This window comes from Plectropomus leopardus, chromosome 19, assembly GCF_008729295.1.
Source record: "Plectropomus leopardus isolate mb chromosome 19, YSFRI_Pleo_2.0, whole genome shotgun sequence".
In the NCBI taxonomy this organism is placed as follows: domain Eukaryota; kingdom Metazoa; phylum Chordata; class Actinopteri; order Perciformes; family Serranidae; genus Plectropomus; species Plectropomus leopardus.
The window spans coordinates 19,376,088-19,401,625 of NC_056481.1; the positions used below are offsets into that span (position 1 = coordinate 19,376,088).

The window sequence follows — 25,538 nt, forward strand, 5'->3', positions numbered from 1 at the left end:
GTATACAGAGGTGGCCCACCTCCAGAGTCTGGACCCATCATTTGGTGCAGGAGTGCAGATCATCTGCTGTGGTGTGTCGGGCAGAGAACCAGCCACACAGGTCAGAGAGCAGCCGGGATACTCTGTCTGTTCCCCTGACAGAGAGAGCAGGGGTCACAGATGAGTTCAGGGTCGCTGAAAATAACTATCTGCTGCTGTTGCTGGCTGTAGTGAATTTAACACAGAAAGCACCCCTGTATTCTCTCTCAGAAACCTGCTGCAATTTTTTATATCGTCTCACTATTTTAACAATAATTAGAGCTCAGAACAAGGTGGTTTCACCAATATTGCCCATGTTTGACAGCGTGTTTAGTTATTTTTCTGAGTCTTGTGCGCAGCGGGTAAAATGTTTTTTACCTGATAAAGATGGAACGATATGACTCTATTGCTTCATGGATTCGACGGAGTGGAGCATGTCTCGCCTTTTCTATTTGTAAGCATTATACGCTTTTATGGCGCTGAATTGTTGTCGGGTTGCAATTCCTCAGGACTGTTTCAATTTTCCCTTTTGCTATCGAGGCAGGTGAATTGCAGGCAGACGGATGGCGAAATGGGGCCGCTCCGAAAAGAACATTGGCTGTTTTAAAGGGCTTATTTAAAGTATTAGGAGGTCTCACTCTGGGAGAGATTGAACGGGTTTGAAATGGCAAGGCCTTGCAGTTTCATGGATTCATTATAACAGGCAGCACAACAGGGTGTGCTGAAATAGGAGAGCGAGGTGTGTGTGCGTGCGTGCAGTCATGTTACGGAGCTGTCCTGAGGGCTTTACTCCAAAATGGAAAACCTGGCCAGCTCACTTCCCCTCCTTCCGTTGTTATTGCTGCAACTCATCACAATATGTTCTGTGCAATATGAGTTGTGACTTGAAACAGGAATTTAATACTTTAAGACTCTCATTTTTATAGCTCTAATTTAATCAGCTCGCAGCCTCCACCGGAGAGTTTGGAGTCGATAGAGCAAACAGCTCTCCTCCTCATGCTGCCAGCCTGCAATGAATAACTTAGCCGTCAACTTCCCTTAAGCAAGGCACTTCAGCACACAGCTGGATAAGACACAATATTTAGAGCGAACATTTCTCAGATTGTGCAACCGCTGCCCTCCATGAGGCCGTCACTGTTAAAAAAACGTGTTATAACTCCGTGTTACTATAAATACCCACGTTTCACTTTAATCAGTCTTTGCGGTTTCAAACAGGCCAACATTTGCGTCAAAATATCATCTGACCAATAAGAAATACTTCCCTGTGATTCTTTTTGTAATTTTCTTTCAGCGTACTTGAACTTTTAGGACCGTTCTTCGTGTGTTTGCATGTATTTTAACCCCTGATTATATTTTATTTTGGGAGGCCACTCTGAAACACGCTGGTATTTATAGCTCAGATATGGGAGCACATTGCTGCAGGGGAGGTCAAAGGTCAAACACACACAGAAACTCATCTGGGAGCTGCCCTGCACTCATTCTGTAGTCTTGTAGTGTTGGCTGCTCCTCTGGAACAGTTCTGGGGGTCAGTGTCTCGCTGGAGGGCATTTAGAGGAGAGTTGATTAGTGAGAGGAAAGTGTAACACATTTGCTTCCTCATCCAGACTCTCCCAGCGAGCAGCGGTCAAATCACTGGCAACCCTCATCTGCTTTTGTATATTTTTTCATTTTCTTATGTACAGTATTTATTTCAATTTAAGTATCATATTCTGCTGGCAGTCATTCATACTAAACCTGGCTACTGTGAACAGTTATTTTATGTGGCTAATTTAGGGCCTGTGTCCACATAGCCTTTCTTTTTAGCAGAAAAGCAGTGGCAGGGTGCTGGGGAGTCATTAATTATTATCTATTAGCAACCATTAATAAAAGCAATCCAAACCTCGCTGCATGGGTGTTGCTTCATTTGATTTATTTTGAAAAAAACGGAAAAAAGACAGTGATCAACTTGGCACAAGTTGCCCCACAGTGAAAAAAAAGGTGACAAGGAAATGACCTGGAAATATTATTAGATATTATCCAAAAAAATAGGAAAATGTCTAGAAAACCATATTTGGAATTATATTTGATAAGCATTTTCTAAAGCTCATTTTCTTGTTTTTTTTTCTTCAGATTACCGTTTACTGTACTATTTTTGCTTATTGTTAGATATTTTTCTTGTAACTTTTTATTAATTTCTTGCCCTTTTTTTCTATTTTTAGATACTTTTTTTTTATTTATTTATTATTTTTTTTTTAGTTTTTATTAATTTATTGCTAATGTATTTTTCATATTTTTGATAATTTTCTTGTAACTTTTTACTTATTTCTTGTTAATTTATTTTGCTCATTTGCTATGTGCTCATGTTGTTTCTATGACAACAATATCAATAGCAGCATCATTTTTCAAGAAAATATCCAGGCAAAGATTAAAAAAAAAAAAAAAAAAGAGTGTGTTTGAAACTTCTATTAGTCAAATACAGCGATTCTGACTGTTCAGAGTTACCTCTCAAATGAGACCGTGCTCTAACTTGTTCAAAAGCTAGAACTAGAACAAGAACAACTTTTAGTTTACTTTGAGTATGCCTTGGATAGAAGTTTTTGGTGAATTTTATGTAATTGAAAAAACCTTCATATACGTGCTAATTTAGGTGAAAAAAGGGTTTTTCCCTTATATAATAAAGATAATAGAGCCAGTGCTTTGAGGAGACTTTTATTGTAACTTGACTTTTCTCTTGTCCCTCACCAGACTTTGACTTCAGTGTGCCTGGCTCCATGAAGCTTCACAATCTGATCTCCAAACTGAAGAAGTGGATCAAGATCCTGGAGGCCAAGACCAAGCAGCTGCCCAAGTTCTTCCTCATTGAGGAGAAGTGTCGCTTCCTCAGCAACTTCTCTGCGCAGACAGCCGAGGTGGAGATCCCCGGGGAGTTCCTCATGCCCAAACCCACGCACTATTACATCAAAATCGCAAGGTAAACGACTCTTCTTCCAGGACACCTGGCCCTCAGAGGTCCCTCTCTCTTCTGAAAAGACGGTTTTAAATGGCTGATCAGTGTGAGAGATTCACCAACATGTCATTCCTCTCACGTCAGTTGTCTCTGTTGATCCTCCCTCTGCAGGTTTATGCCCAGAGTGGAAATTGTTCAGAAAACAACACAGCAGCTCGTCGTCTCTACATCCGCGGCCACAACGGCAAGATCTACCCGTACCTGGTGATGAACGACGCCTGCCTGACCGAGTCACGGCGAGAGGAGAGGGTCCTGCAGCTTCTCCGCCTCCTCAACCCCTGTCTGGAGAAGAGGAAGGAGACCACCAAGAGACACCTCTTCTTCACTGGTACGACCACGAAGAAGAGACATGTCTTTATTTTTTGATATGTATTTGTTAATCCCAGATACGATTGGATCTCTGGCTCTGTGGTGATCAGGTAGTCATCTCCAGAGAACAGTTACTGGCAGTATCCTCCTCTTTTCAATTTTCTCCTCACCCTGTCGCCGTCTCTCTCTCTCTCTCTCAAACACCACACATGCCTTTTGCATTGGCTTTCAGGCACTATTTCCTCTACTGTCGTCCCCCTGTGGTTTGCCTCTGCCCAGATGTTTGCCTGCTCTCCATTTATGCACTTGATTGGTTTGTTTAAGGGGAAATATGGACAGGGAATTCAGCGGTCCCTTCCAACTCATTTCCTCACAACTGGACTGGCTGCCATTGATTTGATTTGGAGTGTTGCTGTATGTAAATGTTTAGACTGCTTTCAACGCACAGCCTTTCACCTCCTCTGACCCTGCTCAGCGCTGAGCAACAGAGCTGTTTCCCAACTCTGCACTATTTTAGTTATAGGTTTAGATCTGTGGTCAAATGTTTACAGTTCGCGTGTCACTGACTGGGTTGTTTTCCCCGACCTGTTCCTCCCCTCTTCTTATTTCTCCTCCCCGTCTCTCTCCCACCTGTATCCCGTCCTCTCTCTCCCTCCCTCGATGTCCCTAGTGCCCCGAGTGGTGGCAGTGTCGCCTCAAATGCGCCTGGTCGAGGACAACCCTTCATCCTGTCACTGGTGGAAATCTACAAACAACGCTGCGCCAAGAAGGGCATCGAACACGACAATCCCATCTCCAGATATTATGATCGTCTGGCCACAGTGCAGGCCAGAGGCACGCAGGCCAGCCACCAGGTACACAAACACGGCTGCATACAAACACGCAGCATGGCAGAGCATAACAGTGCTGTGTCTTCACTTAACCCTAATACAGCTGGAGCGACATCAGTTTTCCTGCGCTGCATTTAATTGCATTACACAAGCATTTAAACCTCTGGAACCTGAGAGAAAAGGTTTGATTTCATTATAAGATATAATCAAAAAACTAAGGAAAAATTAAAAAAAAAAAAAAAAATAATAAATATATATGTATATATATATATATATATATATATATATATATATAATTCTTTTAATGTTAGTTAGAATTATGTTACAGATATCGGTTTTGTTTTTCGGCCATTTATTGTTAAGTTGCTCGTCACCTTCTTCCCATGTTTTTTTTAAAGAAATCAAGCCATTTTGCTCAGGGTTCAAAGGGTTAAAGTGTGAACCACTGTGTGGAATATTGTAAAACATGAATGAGAGACCCTCAGCTGCGTCCCTTACCTCTCCTCCCTCCTCCTGTTCTCCCTGAAGGTCCTGCGGGACATCCTGAAGGAGGTGCAGGGGAACATGGTGCCTCGCAGCATGCTGAAGGAGTGGGCGCTCCACACCTTCCCCAACGCCACTGACTACTGGACCTTCAGGAAGATGTTCACCATCCAGCTGGCGCTCATCGGACTGGCCGAGTTCATGCTGCACCTCAACAGGCTCAACCCCGAGATGCTGCAGATCGCTCAGGTAGGATGTCGAACTCCCTGTGACTGACGGGGGTTAATTCAGTATATGAGGAAGATCTCCATATTTGGCCATATGAATTACCATCCTCCCCCGTGACATTCACGCTATCAGTCAGCCCGCTGCCGTCAGAGCGCAGGATGTTTTGACAGGACGTTATATTCTGTCCCTCTGCAGCTCTGCAGCTATCAAAGACGTTTCAATTTGAAGAGGCCGTGTTTGTGTGTGCGCTCGGGGTCTGCACACAGCTCTCTCAAAGTCATTATTAAAGATGATTGTGTCAGCCGGCCACCCCACCCCTCTGATCCTAATCGGCCTGTGCTGACAGGCGTTCCTCCGGGCAGCTAAGCGCTAGTATTAAGCCCCCTCTCTGCCTGTTCCACTCGGCAGATCCCATTAGACACAGCAGGATTACGGGACGCACACACAAACATTACACACAAACACAGGGAGAGTGCAAGGACAGGACATCACAGCCACAGCATCGTGCCCCACCCCGCCCAAACACAGACCTTATGTTCCTTAAAGAAGGAAATAAAGGCGATTCTTTGTGGCGTACCTCAGATTTCATTCTGTCAACACCTGTCTCCTCCGTGAGGTATCACAACCTCCCTCTCTAATGTGATTTCGTTGACATTTGTTGTGAAAATTAGCCGCTTTCTGTCGTCTCTACATGCAACACAGTGATGATGCGTCATCCCGTTCACGCCGGCCCCAGAATGAAGCCATCGGCGGCCACTCGTGTGGTGATTTAGCATTCTGAGCGCTGCCTCCACAGCCAACTGTCTGCTGGCTTATCTGAGCCTCCTGGGGGCTGCTGGTGTCTCAGCCCACTGCCTCCAGGCCTCCGCCGGGGCCTGCACGAGCAAATGACAGTAGGAGAGAGAGAGAGAGAGGAGGGAATTAAAGGGAGGAGGGAGGCGAGACAGAGGAGGAGAGGGAGCACGAGCTGGAATGAAATGCTCTGCTATAAAGCTGTCAGAGCCACTCACCTTTTCATATGAGGGAGCTTATCTGAGTGGAATGGCTGCTCATGTAGCCGTCCTCTCTCTCGCACATAAACGCAGGCTTAAAGATGAAAACGTGGCTGTATATATTTAAGTCAGCAGGGAGCGGCGGGGGAGAGAGGAGAGGAGGATTATAGATGTTGTGCTGCTGATAGTTTGACGTGATACCGTGTCTGGGCCACGCAGATCAATAACTGCAGCCGTTTGGTTGGTGGGAGCTTGTTCACTAACTCCCTCAGTCTCTCTGAAGAAGGAGAGTTGTTTTCTGCGGAGACCTCTACATGCAGGAATATTTATAGATGTGTTGTCTTTATTCTGAGCTGCTACTTTGTTTAAAATGCCCTCCTTACACTCACATACACACAGCCTGACTCCTACTCAAACGTTTCATTCTGTTATTTTAGGACACGGGAAAGCTGAACGTTTCCTACTTCCGCTTCGACATCAACGACGCCACTGGCGACCTGGATGCTAATCGCCCCGTTCCATTCCGCCTGACTCCAAACATCTCAGAGTTCCTGACCACCATCGGAGTCTCCGGCCCGCTCACCGCCTCCATGATCGCTGTAGCACGATGCTTTGCACAGCCAAACTTTAAGGTAACTTGTCTGTTCTAGAAATGTTTACACTCGTACAATTATGGTGTGTTTAGAAATCAGCTCCAGCTCAGAGTGAGATTTTTGTTTTAATACTATTTTCCCCTTAGATGCTAAGATAAGGAAGACCCAGAGGCACTGACCGATCAGAGCAGAATGGATTATTTTCAGGAGGGCACAGCCTAAAGACACTAAAACAGGCAGTAACTACAGGGGTTAAGCTCAGACAAGATTAGGAAACATTAAAACACGAAAACACAAAATACAAGTCTGAACCTGAAAATGAGCTGAATAACAGGTCTTCATACTGTAGTTGAAAAATGAGACTTGACCCAGCTGGCTCCAGTCTTTGCGGGGTTTAAAATGTGTTGTTCCAGCCAGCCGTCAGCGAGGAGGTTATCCATCATGCGGTTTGCTGTTGAATTGAAGCTCCTGCTGAGTTCTCAACATCTCGTTTAGCATCTCAACCTCAAGAGAGGAAGTTGAACCGAACACAAACAGTACAGTCAGAGGGGGCTGTATAATGTGTGTGTGTGTGTGCAGCAGGACAGTAATGACAGGCGTGTGCTGTCTATGTTTAGGTCTGACTGCTGCGGACGGAGAACGAGTCCTTTAAGATGCAAATTAACGGTTAAGCTCCAAGTGACAGAGCTCGGTGGTCAGAGAGGGAACGCTACAAACACGTAACAATCATCCTGTCACATATACTGAAACCATTAAAACACTGCAGGGAACAGGGTGTTCCCAGTGAGGTGATGGTTTCTGCTGCTGTGGCTCCTTCAGGATTCACATGGTTCTGTGTTTCAGCTCCGTGTCACCATAATGAGCTGCTAACAACACACACAGATTCACACCCAGCTTCGTTTTCTGTGTGTGTCTTTAAGTTTTTATCAGGTGTCACGTCTCCGGTTCCCACGATGATATTTAGGAATACTGTGTTCATAGAAACAGCATCAACAAGTACATGCAGCAGTCACTGAATGAGCTCCAAGCAGCAATACACAGGGCTCCAACGGTCACAGAAAAGCTGGAAAAGTCGTGGAATTTCACAATCATATATTCCAGGCCTGGAAAAGTCATGGAACTTGTAAAAATGATTGAATGCTTGGGAGAAATTCTTGAAATGCCTTGTGTATAGTAAATTACAGTGATGTATCATAAAGGTGAATTTATTTTCTATAGCTGACAAGGTAACGTAATTCTTATATGCACTAATGTTCGACAACACCGAGGTTATTTTTTGTTTATTTATTCATCAGGAAAGTTTCTACATTTTCTCTCATTGTTCAGATCTTTCCCTTAATGCATGCCCACTAGGCATCGCAAATATTTTTTTAAGCACTTTTTGCTGGAGGGGCATATAACTTAACATGGCTGTATTATGTATTTATTTAACCTTTTTTTTCCCTTTAAAAAAAAGATTTGTATAGAAAACTTTAAAAATTTTGGTGATTTCTTTTTTTCTTTAAAAATTTTTGGTGATTGTTTATAGAAATGTTAAAAATGTTATCTTTAAGAATTGCCAAAATTACACCACTTATCATAGCCAGAAACTGTAAAAACAGAAATTATTATTGGATTTTCAATTTTCCAGCTGTCCTTGAACACATCATTGGGCACACTGAAATTATGATTGCATCTCATTTGTTTAAAAAATGCTGGGCAAGTGGGGTAAGGGAAAAAAAACATTGGACAAGGAAAAATAAACATTTTGAGTCCTTGAAAAGTCATGGAAAAGTCCTGAAATCTTGTCCATGACAGAACCCTGGTGTCAGCTACCACCAGATATTATGTTGTTACAGTTCTGGGCTCGATTCATTTGACCACATGGCTCAAATGTCTCACCTTTGTGTGCACACTTCTCTCTCTGAATCTCAGCTAAGACAGTTCTGTTATTAATAAGACACTAATCATCCAATGATACGCAAGAAGTGTCTCTTAATCTGGTAAATAGAGATTCCATCTACAGATGAAATGTTTCGTGTTTTCTTGTCCATGTTGACTCCTGAACTTACCGTCTTCCTGTTTTCTCTCTCTGATAGGTGGACGGCATCCTAAAGGCCGTCCTCCGTGATGAGATCATCGCGTGGCACAAAAAGACCCAGGAGGACACGTCCATGCCACTGTCCCCGGCCGGCCAACCGGAAAACATGGACTCCCAGCAGCTCGTCTCATTGGTCCAGAAGGCTGTCACGGCCATCATGACCCGCCTCCACAACCTGGCTCAGTTCGAGGGCGGAGAGAGTAAAGTCAACACGCTGGTGGCCGCCGCCAACAGCCTGGACAACCTGTGTCGCATGGACCCCGCCTGGCACCCCTGGCTCTGAGAGGAGACAGACCGCGTGACACAGAAGACTTTTACTACATCAGACAGAGACAAAACAGAAGCCTGATGGACACATTGGATCAATGGACACTGAGACAGTTTGCTGAGTGGAATCAAGTAGAAACAAAGAACCTGACTGAACGGAGCTCGCCAGGATACAGAATAGTTTTATCTGGACTGATCAAAACACAATTTCTTCCTCAACTTGTATTTATTTTTATACCTAAAGGACGGGGACGTTACGTGTCTGAAAAGGCGAGATTCCAAATGTTTGTGTAGGTGTGATAATGAGCTGCTCACACGAGCTTAGAGGAGTTTTTTGTTTATTTAAGAGATGGAAAAATGTTCTTTAGCTGTTGTATTTCACCTGCATCAAGAGCTTTACATTTTTACACTTTGATTTCGCCCCAAAATTTGTCTCAAACTATTTGAACTGATAAATGTGGAGCTTCTTTTCTCCCGCCCAATGAGGAATTATATGTTTTTTTGTACCCACTGCCTGAACTTTATTAATCTGTGACTTTTCCAAAAAACTTGATATTTTTTTGTGAAACATTCAGGGTGAATTAACTCTTAATAATTAGCTATAAACCAGCTGTAATGCAAATCTGTCTTTCCCAGGCCAGCTCTGTGTGTTGATGCATATTCCCTTTTTGTAAAGCTCCACTGCTGTTTTCTCTGGCCTTGTAAATAAGCATTTTGTTTTAATAAAATGCTCTTTTTTAATATACGTGTCTGTTGCCCTGCAGTCTTTCTTTAAATGAATAATTCACCCACTAAATGACCATCTGCATATGAATTAGTCATACCACTTTATCTTGAATTTGATAAAAACTTTTTACACCTCCGCGATGGTGATAGCCAACACCAGAGGCGTTATGTTTTAGGGTTGTCTGTAGGTATGTCTCAGTTCAGTTTTGAATCGTGATGTATTTTTTGTGTCAACATTTCTAGGATTTTAGGGTATTTCTAGGATTTAAGACATTTCTAGGATTTTAAGATGCTTCAAGGATTTCAGGACATTTCAAGGATTTTAGGATATGAGGAGCTTGGCTAGGAGCTCTGTTGGGAGGTGCAAGGGATCCTCAGCTGGCACTGTTTTTTATAAACAAACTCAATTTTGATGACGTTTTATGCACTCTGCCACATTACGTATTCTAAAAGAACAAAAACAATTCCCAATGTGAATCACTTTATTTTCACTGTGAATTAGAAAATGCTCTGGGGAGCCACCTGGCACCCTATCGGGGTCCAGATAAATTGAGTATCACTGCTTATAACTATATATTTGGATAATTTAAACCAATGAGTCTCAGCTCTGCTCGCAGTCACCATGAAGAGAAACTCTCCGTTTTCTTGGTGAGTTGTAAAACAAAGATAATAATAAGCAGTACTCTCCATCATCACCCTGAAGGACGCTCTCTAACATATTATTGTGGTAATAACTCTCTCCAGACTAAGCACTCTGACTGCGGTTCACAGTCAGTGGACATTTACGGAGAGGTGTTTCTGCTCTGTCTGGTGGAGGTCCAGAAGCCTCCCTGTGGTTAAAGCGTCCTGTGGAGGTGTGCCGAGGCGTTCCCCTCCTCCCCTGGTGTTTGATTAATGCGAGCCAGTGGATCTCCAAGTGGGCCGCCCCCGTTTGACTTATACACAGTGTCAGCCGGCCCGCCTGCACTCGTAAACAAAGGTTATATCTCTGTTCGCCTCAGTACCGTCCTCCACACACTCTGCCTCTCAGCATGTTTACACACCGGCTGTCTCCAGCACTCCTCTTCCTCTCTCATTTACGACAAACTGAAACAAGCCCCTACTTTCAGGAATTTTCTCTTTAGGTGTGCTCGTGTTTTCTTTCGCTGCTTGAAACTGCAGAAAATACCTGTGATACTTTTTCTCTCCTCACTCTGGAAATGTTTGGACGAAAACACAAGTTGTCTGGTTTTCTGAAATGTTGACTCATGTCTTTATACCTACAGATCTGCATATGAATGTAGAATCTGGAGGCAACAGGACAAGATTTTAGTCGTTGAAGCTTTCAGGTTTCCCTTTGTAGTCCGTTTGTAGTTCGAGTATATTGGCTAATCACATTTGACCGGGCTGTAGAGGTAAACAGCCCTTGTGAAGAGGGAACAGAGGCAGAATGATACAAATGCAGTCTGGTCTGATGATGATTTGGCATCATATTTGGGTTTTTTTAAGTTATTTTTTTTTAATGTATCTGCATTTATATGCAGCTATCTGTTTACAGCACATAATGACTGTGTGTGTCTTGGATTGGGGCAGCACGGTGGTGTTGTGGTTAGCACTGTTGCAAGAGGGTCTCAGGTTCGAAACCCGGTTGGAGCGGGGTTCGGTCCGCTCCAACCAGGCCCTTCTGTGCGGAGTTTGCATGTTCTCCCCGTGTCCTCCTACAGTCCAAAGACATGCTTGACATGGTTGATTGGTGACTCTAAATTGCCCGTAGGTGTGACTGTCAGCGTGTATATGTGTCTGTCTATATGTATCGGCCCTGCAATAGTCCGATGACAGCTGGGATAGGCTCCACCCCCCGCAACCCTTACGAGGTTACAGAAAATGGATGGATGGATGTCTCGCGTTGCTAATCAGAGTGGAAACAATGACAGGTGCATAGAAGAGGAAATTTTGGCCATGATATGCACTGACTGACATATTGGCTGCAGGGGCGCGTCTAGGGAGTGGCCTGGTGGCATGAGTCACCCCTGAAATCCGATTGGCCACCCCATTATAACTGGCTAACTGCCCAGTCAGTGTGAATCGTTTGACATACAAACTGAATTTTTGTTTATAGGTGCAATTCAGTCTTAAACCTGAGAGGCAGTAATGTTCCAGAGTGGTGTCTAACTTGCCAAAAAGCCACAGAAGAGGAAGAAGATATGTTTTTGAGGTAAAGCTGAGCCGCAGAGCAGAGCTTTATTTTACATTCGTGTGGTGTTGCTCTGTTGTCTTTTAGGTCTATTTACCTTTTAAACTAAATAATAAAAAGGAATTTAAAACACTGCAATGTTAGTTATTAAAGTAGGTATTGGTGGTGGAGGCAAAAATGGTTAATTAAAGCTATGCTAACACGTGTGCCCATAGTGCTCATATTTCATACATAGGTCAGTGCCCCACTCGGGCCACCGCAGTGAAGGAAGTCGGGATGTGCCACTGAGCTGTGGCTCTGCAGAGGCTAAATTATCATCAGACTGATGGCTGATGGATTTGGCAATTTCTTTGCAACATCTGACTGATTTTAGGCCTTTCTGATTTAAACATCATTACAAGTTGAAAGTTGGAAGTTGTAGTTGAGGATTCTCCTTCGTTTTCATGAGGAAAAATCCTGCTTATCTACACCGGATTATAGTTTTTTTCTGAATACTCTGGAGGTATCTTTCAGGCTATTTTTTCAAAACTCTTTACACTAACCAAAAAACTTTATACCAAACCAGCAAAACATCATGCATCTCCTGCAAAAAAAATATTGAACATTATATTGAACACATATTGCCTAAATATTGAACAGGGTGGCTGCATCTACAAACCCTCACAACAAGGTTTTTTATTGCAATATTTACTTCAGTGGAGATGTGAAAAGCTTTATGATCTTTTTCATTCCTAAGGTCTGAAAACACAGGATCATTTGACTCTTTACTCAGCAGCTTTACTCGTTTCTGGATGTAACAAGAGCAGGAGGCGGGCTGACCCCGTGATCTGGAACCATTGAAACGACAGTGATATCAGAAGCCTGATGGAGGGATTGAATTCCTACATCCAGAGTCCTTCTGAATGATCGTGTTTGAAGTTGTGGGTGCCCTCTGTTAGGATGGGCATCCATTTCACACCTCAGGTGTCTGCCCCGATTTTTATAAAGATTAGGTGAAATATGAAATCCACAACATGCCCCCCCCCCGTATGACTGTCACAGCTCGCCTTCTGGGCGCCTTTTCTGGCATCAGAGTGTGACTGCAGACAGATAGAAGAGGAGCAGCGGCTCCCACCTCCTCCAACTCCTTCTTCTCTCTCCTTTTCTCTCTGCTTGATCTGTGTGAAGTGGAGGTGAAGGCTTCACCCCCACCCTCTCCCTCCCTCTCCTGTAGCGTGAGAGGAGAAGAGGAGGTGATTGATGTGCTCCGGGGGGAGTGAAGGTGTAGAGCCGGGATCATCGTCAGCACCAGCACACAGCAGAGCCCTCAGAGGACACAGCAGAGCAGGAAAAGATCCTGGCAGGACCACATGATGAAATCTCCCCCTCCAAAGAGGAGGAGGAGGAGAAGGACAGGCTTCAAGGGAGGAGAAGAGGAGGGAGGTGTTTGTCATAACGTGTCATAAAATTCCACTGCAGTAAACAGTTGTGGAAGAAGTATTCAGATCCTATACTTAGGTAAAAAGTACTAATACCACCCTGTGAAAATACTGTTACAAGTAAAATTCTTGCATCGAAAATGGTAGTTAAATAAACATAAGTGTAATCAAGAAAATCTTTAAAACAAAAACACACATCAAAAGATCAAAATTCAAGTCAAAAAAGGAAGAAAAGACATTTTTTAAAAAAAGGGAATAGGGAAAAAACCTCTAAAAACTTTCGAAATTTAAAAAAAAAGAAAAAGAGAAAAGACCCCAATAACATGAAAAAACCTCTAATTAACAAATATTGAAAATAACTCCCCTAAAACTCAAAATCATTTTTTTTAAAATTGAAAAAGACTTAAATGTTTATCAAAGAGGTGATTGACGTGCTCCGATTCTCTGTGAATTGACAGATTGATTAATCAACTTACCGTTTCAGTTGTATTTGTATAAACTCTTTATTGATTTCATTTATAACAAAACATCATATTTAATGAACTCTTCTTATGTTTTTTATGCAAAAATTGAATTTGTAAAGTAACTAAATCTGTCAGATAAATGTAGTGAAGTGAAAAAGTGAAAAGTACAATGTTCCCTCTGAAGTATAAAGTAGCATAAAAGGAAAATACTCAACTAAAGTACAAGTACCTCAAATTCATACTTTAGTACAGTACTTGAATAAATGTACTTAGTAACATTCCACTGCTGGCGATGAAAGTGTGCAGTGGACAGATGAGCGCTCTCAAAGTTGCTGAATCACAGACTGACGCTGTTTTTTTTTCTCTTCGTCACGATTTGTGATTCAGACCAGGGCCTGTTTTTGTGTTTTCACAGCGAGCATCCAATTACACATCACAGAGTGTTGGGCCTGGTGGCTCAGTGGGGGGCTGGAGGGGGGCGGGGGGGGGGGGGTGCTCCTTTGTCTCCTCATGTAAACAAACAGTATTAATCAAATAAGAATTGTTGTGTAGATCTGCAGCTAGTCTCGTATCCAGCAGCTGAGGTTTTGTTTTGTTCCTCCCATTAGGACTTCTAATGGTGTTTCCACTCAGAGGAGTCGAGCTCATTAGTTTGGTGTCGAAAATCTGCCATTATGATTTTAATTGCCCGAGCAGCAGTACGGGAACCAATAAAAGTTGCTTTTTTTGTGTTTGGGTTGACAGTGATGCAGCAGCACATCAACACGCTGATTTAAGGACGTACTGATGTACTTCGGACAGACGGACAGCGCAGGGGTGAGTTCAAAACTCACAAAAACTGATTGAAGTAAAGGTCATGACCTCCTGCTTTGTGATACTCCAGTTGGGAAACCAGTCGAATCTGCAGCTCATGTTTTATTTACACTGGCCGATGCATCTAGTCATCCTTGTGCAATCTGAAACGTGCCGGGCCAATCACAACTGTTTATCTAAAATGAGACGTTTTTTGACCATAAAGCCAGGTTTATAATTGCCGTTGTGTCGCCGATACAAGGTTTCTGCACTAGAAAATGACATCATCATATCTTTAGTGTCGAGTACAAAGGCCTTGAAAGTTGCTGTGGTGCTTCATTGTGCACCGCTGTTTAAAAATTCAAATTTGCTTTTTAGCAGAGAGTTAGATAAGAAGATCAAGACCACTGGCATATCTTTAAATATAAGGTTACATCCAAGCTAGTTAGCTTAGCTTAGCATAAAAACAGTTAACCTCGCTCTGTCTAGGTAAAGTACAAACTTTAAAATAAAAGTAACAAACTTTCCTGTTAGTACCTCTAAAGTGAAGTAGCCTAATTGACTTACAGATTTAACAATTGATTCAGATAACTGCCTCTGGCTTCTTCTCCATAAAGAACTCCACTAATGAGTCCTAAAACCTGGAGATCTGTTAGCATTTCTGCTCCTCCGGTTCCTTTGTCTCAAAGTCTATGGGTTTTTTTGAGTGGGTTTTTGGTTAGAAGCCTTAAATATGCTTAACACACGCTTAAAAGACTTTCACATTTTGTTCCTCGACATGAAATATATTAGTAAATGCCCAACTCGGAAACTCTGAAGCTTTTGTGTGTCTTAAAAGAGATGCTTGCTAACAAGTGGCTAAATGAAAGTACATAATATCATCGCCCCAAACCAAACACAGTCAAATGCCAAACACAGCTTTACAGCCTCGAAGTGAAGGTGACACAATAATACTGTAGTTCATTATAGCCTGGCATTTGCTTTTTACTTCTGGTGAATGCATTTAGGCTTCAAAAATCCTTAAAGTGGTGTTCATTTGTGTAGATTATCTTCCCGAACAAAACATGTAAGTATCATAAATGTTTGTTTACCACAGATATTATTATCTGCAAATATCCAATGGAAAAATCCCAAAGTCTTTTTGACAAGCGAACCAGGTGTTTCCTATAGGAAAACGTCATTCCTTGGGCCTCCTATAGCTGTGGCAGCTAAAGCTAATGGGTACTGTAGTATTTTAAGTCCTCTATTGCGTGGTTTCTAAGGAACAAAATTGAATAATTTAAACTTTTGACTGCAACATAAACCTATATGATCATCACACAATGTCCCATGTTTCTACAGTCAGTTAATGAGCTGTTAAGAAACAATCCCTGAGTTGATCTCGTCATCGCATGGTTAAACCAAGCCGAAGATGAAATGACAAAAGCGACATCATTCGTCTTCATTCTTCCTCATTGTTGTTTATTTCCAGTTGGCACCATCAGCTGTATCCTGCAGTGTTGAGCAGCAGAGCTGATTAATTAATTATAGAGTCCTCTTCAACACCATGCTGAAGTGGTGTTAGTGTAAGTGTGCATCAAGTGTTGTTTAATGGCTTTTTTTAAACACGGGACGACACACTCGGTTTAAGTAGCTGAGCTTTTCTCACCAAAAGTGTGTTTGTTCACGTGATTGTAGACTCAGTATATCCTGCATCTAACAGAGAGAGGAGTCCAGCTGTAGCTCTGAGTTCTGATCAGGACATAAATACATGAGATATGACCAACCTGACTTCTGTTTTAGCACTTTTTCTCTCAGCTTTTCTCTTTGATTGTTTTCACTGTCATCCGCTGGGTCTTTTCCATTCTTCACTATCTCTCAGCTCATGTCTATTTCCTGCTCTAATCAAACATTCTGTGCTCGGGCTGAGCGGCGTTCACATGACTTCTGATGTCCAGCAGCACATCACAGCTCTTCAGAGATCAATCTTTGTGCGGTAGGGCTCGGTGAGAACCTTCCTGCTCACATCGATTCAGAGCCACAGATCTGGAAATGTGCCGTCAATGTTACTGCAGGAGGAGATCAGAGGGTCTGCAGCTATTGAGTCAATTCCCAATGATGGGATTTTGGATTTGGATGAACAGAGGTCTGTCAGGAGGGGAACTACCTAATGATTCCTGGGGCCAGTTTAACACGAAGTACAAATAATCACTGTTCAGATGCTGCAGAAGAACATTTTCTCACTGCCTGCTTTCTGAAGCTATGCTGCAGGTTTGAATATTAATTTTGGTGTACTCACTATGCCAAAGGACTGTTGTTTATTTATCAGAAGCGGAGGATGAAGCTCCTTTTTAAATGTTGTTGGCCTGCAGGTTTGGAGGGCATGTTTTCTTGAAAAATTGCCAAATGACAAAGAAATAGTGATTACAAAGAAAGAAAGAAAAAAAGAAATCACTTTTCTTTGAAATTGCAAAAAACAAATAAACAAACAATAAACAGCTAATGTGTTTTCTTTAAAAAAAATTTACGACATTTCTTTTATTTGTCATTCGCTGTCAGTGTTTCCTGTTTTATTTTGTAATTCACGCCTTCTCTCATTTTAAATTCACTTCCTGGCCTTGTGTACGATTGTTTGCCTCACCCTGATTAGTTTCACCTGCAGTCAACTCACCTGTTCTCATCTCCCCAATTAGCGTCTCCCTGCTTACACCTGTCCAGTCCTCTGTTCTCTGTCAGTTCATCTTCATCTTTGGTTTGGACTTCTGTTGCCTGGTTTCCTGTGCCTGCCTGATTTTGGGACTGTAAGTACATTTTTTACATTAATCTTTAAATTTGTCCTGTTGCTGATCGCCTGTTGTCTGATCCAGCCTCCTGCTCGCCAAGATCTGACAATTTATGAACATGAATATAGAATAACAATAAAATCACCTCAGTCTGGGTTACATAAAACCTTCGAACCTCTTCAGTTTAAAAGTGAAGGCTTTACAGGGTGTAACATTAACTTACATCAAATGTGGTCATGTGTAAATAGTTCCAGTTAGCTAGCCACATCAGTTAGCATCAGTAATGTCACATCACTTTTACTTTATTTTAAACAGAACTTTGAAGTTTTAAGGCCTCTTGATTTTTGAACAATTGTATATAGTCAGCTGTTCAAGTGAGTTTAAAAATCCAATACTTAAATCTGCTGCTGTCATGTTTGGGGACGCAGCTTTACATTGGACTTCTAAATATCTAAATATTACATCTAAATATTACATTTTAGGTATTCCATATCCTTCTGCATCTGCTCTTTACATTTCGCGATGTCAGCAAATGCATGTGGTTATGTTGAGGCAGCAACAGCACATGGCAACCGATGCTGGGACATCAACAATTGCAAATGCTGGCACGAATGGTTAGGATTAGGGGAAGGAGACATACATGAAAAAAAAAACTTGCATTAAAACAGGAAGTGAACACAGGAGTGCGTCAAAGTCCAGCTTTTAGTGGTCCATTTACGGCACCTTCCACCCTTACTGGCAGCGAAATAGCGACAGAAGTCTCATCCGTCTCCACATAATATTGAACATAAATGAACCTTTACACAGACTTTTGGTCTACTTCCTCCTTCTCTCAGCTGCATGATTAGTCTTCCTAAGTTATACACAAATTACTGGTTCATGATTACTCAGGTATGTGCAAATTTTGGTGCATGACTTTTCCTACATCTATATACGAACAGTGCATGAGGACAGCCTGAGGTGGTCCAAAAAGTTTGAGAATCACAGTACTAAAGGAAAGCTGGATATTTCACAGAAAAGCTCTGAATCATCTCTGCGTTGACTCATTTATAGTTTTACCTCCATTCAGAAATTGCTTTGTGAAGTTGAAATCCAGAGATGATGTCTCATATCTGACTCATGTCCACATTTCTCCCCATTAGTTTTTATGGCAATGAGCTTATTCTAACACAATTTAAACTTTACCTCAGTGGCACTCTCACAGTTTCTCCAGCTTTAACCTTTAAAACATTTAGTTTCCCAGAAGATGAGATACATTTCACAGCTTTTGACTCAAGTGAAGAAGTAATACAGAGAATATATAACTCATGCCAGCAGGAATGAGCTAGTGAACCAGTTTTATTTGAAGAAACCCCCTCCCCCCGATGCTCTCGCTGTTATGATCAATGCACTCCAGGAGTTATTCTGTGATCAAGTGTTGTAATATACTTTTTGGTGCACCAATTTTCCCGCAGCCTGCCTTATCTGCTTCGACTGAAGTTAGAGATTTCCCACCTTACCCAGAATCACTTTCAACCCCACCATACCTGAACTAGAGACGGTAAGCGCAGCAGTGAGCACAAAACAGTAGATTTTTCAGGAAAGAAAAAGTGAGTTGTTCCTGTAATTCAAAATGCAAAAATGCTGCCTCCTAACTTCAGTCCTGCAACAAGCTGCTGTCACCTGCTGTCCCCTGGTGTGGATCAGTCCTTAGATGTGTCAGATGAAAAGCAGCGGGACTGAAAGCAGGAAGATTCGTTATGGTCGATTGTTGCTGACACTGTGTCTGTGTCTTAGGTAATGGATTTGTCCCTGTATGATTGTTGAGTGTTGGCAGGGAGTTGAAGAAATGGATGATTATGAGGCTTTGATATCAAAAGGTAATTTAATTACTCACACTAGAAGCTTGAGGGATGACAACATCCATTTCTCCAACATTTTGTTCAAACTGAAATATTCCAACAACTATCGGATGAGTTGCCATGAGCTTTTGTGTACTTTGTCCCCAGAGGATTAATGATAATGACTTAAGTAATCCCCTGACATTTCCAGTGGTGTGTCCAAATTTTATTACTGGTATGGCCCAAGTGGGGCACTGACCTATGCAGGGGTGGCATGAAGTACGAGCGCTACTGCTGGCACACTTTCATTTACCATTTTAATATCCGCTACCCATACCTACTTATCCCATACTTACTTACACTTACCCATACCTACTTATCCCATACTTACTTACACTTACCCATACCTACTTATCCCATACTTACTTATACTTACCCATACTTATCCCATACTTACCTTTCCCATACTTACTTATGCTTACCTATACCCACTTAAGATTATCTCACTGAAAAAAAACATGCAAGTGTCATAAACATTTGTTAACCATGGAGTTTATTTTCTGCAATAATCCAAAATCACATGGAAAAATCCCATAGGCTTTTTGACAAGGGAACCAGGAGCGACACTGACTTCAGGATCGGACTACAGAAAAACATCATCCCTGATTAACTTGAAGGGCTCATTTATCCTCAATGTTAGATATGTTTATGGAGACAGATGGAGCTCTGTTGTTGTCTGAAATTTTTCTATCTGGTTATAACAACACACAGAAGGACAGTAACATTTACAACATTTGAAACGGACAGATCTATTTTTGTATGTAAAGGGCGAATAAATCATCACCTCCACCTGTTTTTCTCTCTTTCTCACTTCACCTGCAGCTCCTGCCGCCACCTCATCTCTAATCAGGCCTTTAATTGGCCACCATCATGGCTTTGTCATGGACATGGCCAGCAGCAACAGAGTCGTCTCCCACCAGCGCTCCCCTCCACCCCGAGCCAATTAATGATTCTCCTCCTGGATGTCCTGATCAGAGCGGGCAGGAGGCTGCTCAGCCAAGCTGACAGCCATCCCCCCCTCCTCCCTCTCCATCCATCCCAGCATCCTCAGCTCCCTCGCTCTCCTCTGCGCCCAGCCGCGTGATTTAATTTGTTTGGTAATATCAGGATTGGCATGTTCAGCCCAGCTTCACTCCAAAGTGAAATTGGACAAGGGCATTGGAGCCTCACCATGTAAAACTGCCTCACCTTGACAGCTGCTTGAGTGGGCAGCGGATTGGAGGACGGGGAGGAGGAGGTGGTGGGGGGGGCGAAGGATGTACCTGAGAGGAAGGCAGAATTCACTCTTCTCTCTTCCACGGGGGAGTTTAGTGTCAGGACAGGAGCCAGCTCTGAAGACGGAGGCTGTTTTAAGTGGAGACAAAGCACCAGGTGCTGCTGGGGACCAATCTGCTCCACAACACTGTGCTGCTGGAGCTCGTCCAATCTGTCCAATCAGCTTCCAGGGAGACTCTGGCATGACCGCTCCTCCTGTACTGTGTGATGGATCTTGTTGTAATTTGTCACATTTATTTTGTCGACTCAGATCTTCAAACTCTGTGTTTGATCGTACAGATCACAAATATGTGCTCAGGAGAGCTGTCATGTCCAGATTTTTCCAAAATCCACATTTCTGTTTACTGACAACAGACGTTCTTTTCTTTTGTTGTGCCGTCAAAGCACACATAGCTTTTGTAGCCTCTTTTCCTGTGAATAAGGAATGTCCATAGTGGGTATTTTTGGGACAAATAATAAAATATTTGCAGTGACAATATTGTTGGGGTGCCTAGTAGCTCAGCTGGTAGAGCAGGTGCCCCATGTACAAAAGGCTATGTCCTTACTGCAAAACCTGATTTGGCATCAGTTTTCTTGTGCTACATTCAGACACCTTTAACAAGCTATTTAAACCTTCAAAACCTGAGCAAATCAGTTTGCTCAAATGATTTATTTCCAATCATTATAATTATATATTTAGAATTAAACCCCAACATTTTTTTCAAATTCTCTTGATTGTTTTTGTTTTTTTTTACTTTTTTGTTATTATTTTTGGGTAATTTTCTTCTCTATTTTTTGGGCCATGTGTTATTAAATTGCTCATGGACTTCTCCCCATGTTTTTAAAAGACATTCAACCAATTTTCTCAGGCTTCAAATGTTTAAATGCTTGTGAAAGGCATCTGAAAGCAGCACAAGAAAAATGATGGTGATCCAGGTTTTAAAGGGCTAAAGTAAAAACCATTTGAACCTTAATACTTCAGAGGTCTTGTCTGTAAAAAATTACTTGAGGGCCGCTTGGTTTTAGTTTTTGGCCCTGTGGTTTTTATTATTTACCCTCAACAATAACAAGTGTCAATATCCCTTCTTTCTTCTGCAGGTCCATTAATTCTGCCACTTTCTTATTATTCCCTTTGTTTCTCTTAGAGCCTTTAAAGTCAGAAGGTCTCATTTCATCTGCAAATGCCAACGTGAAGCAGACTGTCACCAGCTGTTCTTTTTTCTCCTCTCTCTGCTGCGCTGCTGCTCCGACAGGAGCCAGATTTATACAGCAGGTCAGGACTAATGAGAGTCTGTGGAACATTTTCTCATATTTATCAGGATGAACCTGCTGATCCTCTGCCTCTCCAACCTTCTCTCTTATTCAGTTTGTTGTCTCCAGTTTTTTGAGATTTCCCTCAAACCCACACTCAGACTTCACACTTAATGGTGGATATCACAGTCATGTGGAAGGTGATGTGTGGAAATAATGGGCATCCTGGAGACTCTGTTAGCCTGAGACACCTGCTGATGTTTTTAAGCCTCTGTGCCAGCGATAGCCGAGGCCAGAAGCATTATGTTTTTGGGTTGTCCGACTGTTTGTCCATCACATTATTGTGAACACGATATCGCGAGTACGCCTCAAGGGAATCTCTTCTTTGTGTCAAATTCTTCAATTTGACACAAATTTGATCACTCACTTGGACTCAACGATGAGCCGATTAGATTTTGGTGCTCATAGTTTAAAGGTCAAGGTCCCTGTGGCCTTGTCTGTTTCATTCTAGTGGACGCAATATCTCAAGATAACCTTGGGGGAATCTTTTCAAATTTGGCACTTGAAGTCAAGGATGGAATGATTAGATCTTGGTAGTCAAAGGTCAAGGTCCCTGTGACCCCATCAGTCTCATAATTGTGAATGCAATATCTCAAGAAAACCTTATGGGAATATCTTCGAATTTGGCACAAATGTTTGAGTAGACTCAAGGATGAGCTGGTGAAGGTCACAGTGACCTTGCATTTGTCTCATTCTCTTTAAGGCATTATCTCAAGAATTCCTTGAAGGAATTTCTTCAAATCTGAAACATTTACTTGGTCTTGAGACTGAACTGATTCGAATTTGGTGGTCAAAGGTCACAGTGACCCTATAAAACATGTTTTTCTGCCATAACTCAAGAACCCTCCTTGAAACTTTGCTGATTGTTTAGATCTTATGTGTGTAAAACACCCATGTTATCACAGACACAGACGTAAACTGTACGACTTTACTGGTGTGCCGAGGCATACAACACTGCGGCAGTAGTTTAGACATTTCTCTTGTCTCAACTTTTTTTTCTGTTACAATTAAGTGAAAGTTTAGAAAGAGATACTGAGTAATAAATATCAAACTCAAGTTTCTCAGGCATTATATCATCTTCTTTATCTCTGCCCCGCTTGGTTAAGACCTACAAACCCGCTTTTCCCCTCAGATGAATCACACGCTTGTCTTTTAGCAGCAGTCTGAGACAGTCATTGATTTTCAATCACTAAATATGGAACACTAATATGGAAATCTTGTAAAACATATCACTGGGGCGAAAGGCTTGATGGGATTTGTGCTGGAAGTGAACGTTGTTTCTGGTGATTGTCAGGTAATGGAGGATCTATCTGTCCTCATCGCAGGCAGACAAAGGGATTTGCTTTCAGTGAAAATCTTTCCGACCTTGTTCCAAACCCATTTGGAGGTGTAAATTCACCAGGCTTCACTCTCACAAGTCAAATTTACCCCAGCTCCCCTGATAATTCCCTCCGATCCATTACCCAGCATGCCGATGTGCTGCAGCTGCGTCTGCCGCAAAACATACAATCAACCAGAGGCAGACCTCACAGACACACAGGAATTTATTTGGTAAACAGGCTTTTATTTGATTTCCTGTCGTGCTGTGGCGTGCAGCGGCGGAGAGCGATATTGTGTTCATTAGTTTATGTGCATTAGCAGAGGAATCTAATGGTTTATGCATACGAGGCCAACAGCGCAGGGCGTCCATGATTTAGGATGATGCTCATTTTATGGAAATCAAAGCAAGAAGTAAGAACAGTTCTTCTATTGCACAGACGCTTCCCCTCCTTCTGGTTTTCTGTCCCACAGTCATCTTCATTCTCCCCACCTTCTCCCTCCCTCCACTCGCCCCCTTTCTCCTTCGATCTTTCTCCTTCACCTTCCTCCATCCTCCTCTCCTGTTGCTGTCAGAACACATTAGGACGTTGCTAACGAGTGACTTAAATTAGGATCCCCTGCAGTCCTATCCAGGTGTGGGTAATGAGGTGGGAAGATGGGAGACTGGTGCTCCTCCTCCGTTCTTTTACTCACTAAACCAGAGAGGGACATCATCCCGTCTGTAACACAGCAGAATATTAGAGGTCCAGAATAAAATATAATCAGTTTGTTTTCTTTGGTGTAAAATTTGCTAAAAATAAGAATAGTTGTGTTTTCCTTACCTCAGAGTGAGCCGTTTATATCCATGTAGGGAGCAGATACTCATCTATGGCATGGATGTATTAAGAAAACCTGGATACAGCATGGTTTGTCGCATTATGGGGCCCATAGAGCAGACGCACTGTGCCTCAGCGGGTAACTTCCACCCACGGATCGATGGACTTACGGTTTAGCACTAGGCTAGCATGTGTGGTGGTCAAATAATTTGATCTTGCAGCTCATTTAGACTTTCCAAAGGATATTGAACCAAATGGATTTAATCTTAATAGTGAAATGAGTCATTTGTGGAGGTTTTGATGCTCACAAAATGTATTCACTGATTTACAGACATCTCTTTTCCAATGTAAGTCAATGGGAAACACTGCAGGTCGATGTGTTTTAGACATCTGGGAACAGAGGGGGCGTCTGGTGGCTCAGTGGATAAAGCAGGCACCCCATATATGAAGTCAGCGTCCTTGCTGCAGTGGCTGCAGGTTTGATTCCAGCTTGTGGCCATTTGCATGTCACCCCCCCCCCCCCTCCCCCCTTCACACCATCACTCCATCCTATCTAATAAAGGCAAAAATGACAAAAAAATAAATCTGGGAACTGAGATGGACACCAACCTGTCTTTTTCACATCATGCTGACTGTGTATAAAAAGCACAACAGCGCCTCCACCTGCTGAAGAAACTGAGGACATTTAATGTTAGCAGAGACATTTTAACCCTGGTTACGTTTCACTCATTGAATCCATCCTTACTTTTAACATCTCATCCTGGCACAGCTCCCTCTCCACCAAACACAAAACTACACTCTCCAGTATCGTTAATAAGGCCAGCAAAATCATTGGTTCACCACAAACTCCTGTCTCTGAACTGTATAACCGCTCTGTGACCAGGAAAGCCACCCTGATCACAGAGGACCCCTCTCACCCCCTCCATCACTCCTTCCAGTTGCTGCCATCAGGCATTTTACTGTCTGTACTTTGTGAGTTTGAATGTACCTTAAGTGTGTTTAATAATGTGTTGTATTTATTGTTGGAGCCTTGTCAAAGGAGAATTTCTGTCACTGATTGGGACAGACAATAAAGTTTATCTTATCTTATCTTAACCTCCAGAACAATGAACACAGGGAATACACAAGGAATTCTGACCAGGAGAAGTTTCAGCTGGTTGCAATCTGCAATACTCACCACTAGATGCCACTAAATCCCCTTAAATCTGACACTCTGCACCTTAAAGGCGGAACACGGTGATGTGACACACACACATAAGCCTGTAAACACCACACACCTGACACTGTTAGATGCCTGATTTGTTGTGTGTTACTGTGGATTAATGGGCAGTAGCAGTGAGATGCGTTAACGCAGATGAGTTTAATGAGATGGAAATTGAAGCCGTGAGTTGCAGAGATGCAGGGATGAGCTCTCTCTTGTGGAGGCCGTCAGTTAGATGTGAGCTGTGTGATCTGTTATCGTCCCCGTGGCCTGGCCTCTTTCAAACGGGCTAAATAGGTGGTCTCCCTCCACTGGAGGTGGAAATGAACCTGGCCTCACATCCCGTCTCTTTTCTGCTCCCTCTAACACCTCACCTGTCTCCCATCTACACATCCAGGCCATCTCACTTTCTGTTTGACGTGATATCTGTGTGTGTGTGTGTGTGAGCCTCAACTTTCCAAAACTGCAAATAGATCAATCGCAGCAGGAGTTTTTATTGAATCCAATTACCTTTGATTGTCTCTGTGACGTGGTGAAGCAGCTGAGTCAGCTGAACACCCAGGGACTCACACTTCCTGCTCTTCATCACTGTCCGTCACACTGCCACCACTCATCAGGATCAGCGGAGGCCTTGAC

General features: G+C 42.6%; 1 protein-coding gene across 1 annotated transcript in view; it reads left to right on the forward strand.

Moving 5' to 3' along the window:
• LOC121958888 (transformation/transcription domain-associated protein) overlaps positions 1–9,531 on the forward strand; it is a 102,692-nt gene extending 93,161 nt beyond the window's left edge. Inside the window, 8 exon segments of the mRNA XM_042508052.1 lie at positions 2,743–2,968; positions 3,116–3,144; positions 3,147–3,332; positions 3,984–4,037; positions 4,040–4,167; positions 4,672–4,875; positions 6,284–6,478; positions 8,518–9,531. Coding sequence (XP_042363986.1) covers positions 2,743–2,968; positions 3,116–3,144; positions 3,147–3,332; positions 3,984–4,037; positions 4,040–4,167; positions 4,672–4,875; positions 6,284–6,478; positions 8,518–8,802 — 1,307 coding nt within the window. The 3' untranslated portion in view covers positions 8,803–9,531.
• The last annotated feature ends 16,007 nt before the right edge of the window (positions 9,532–25,538 follow it).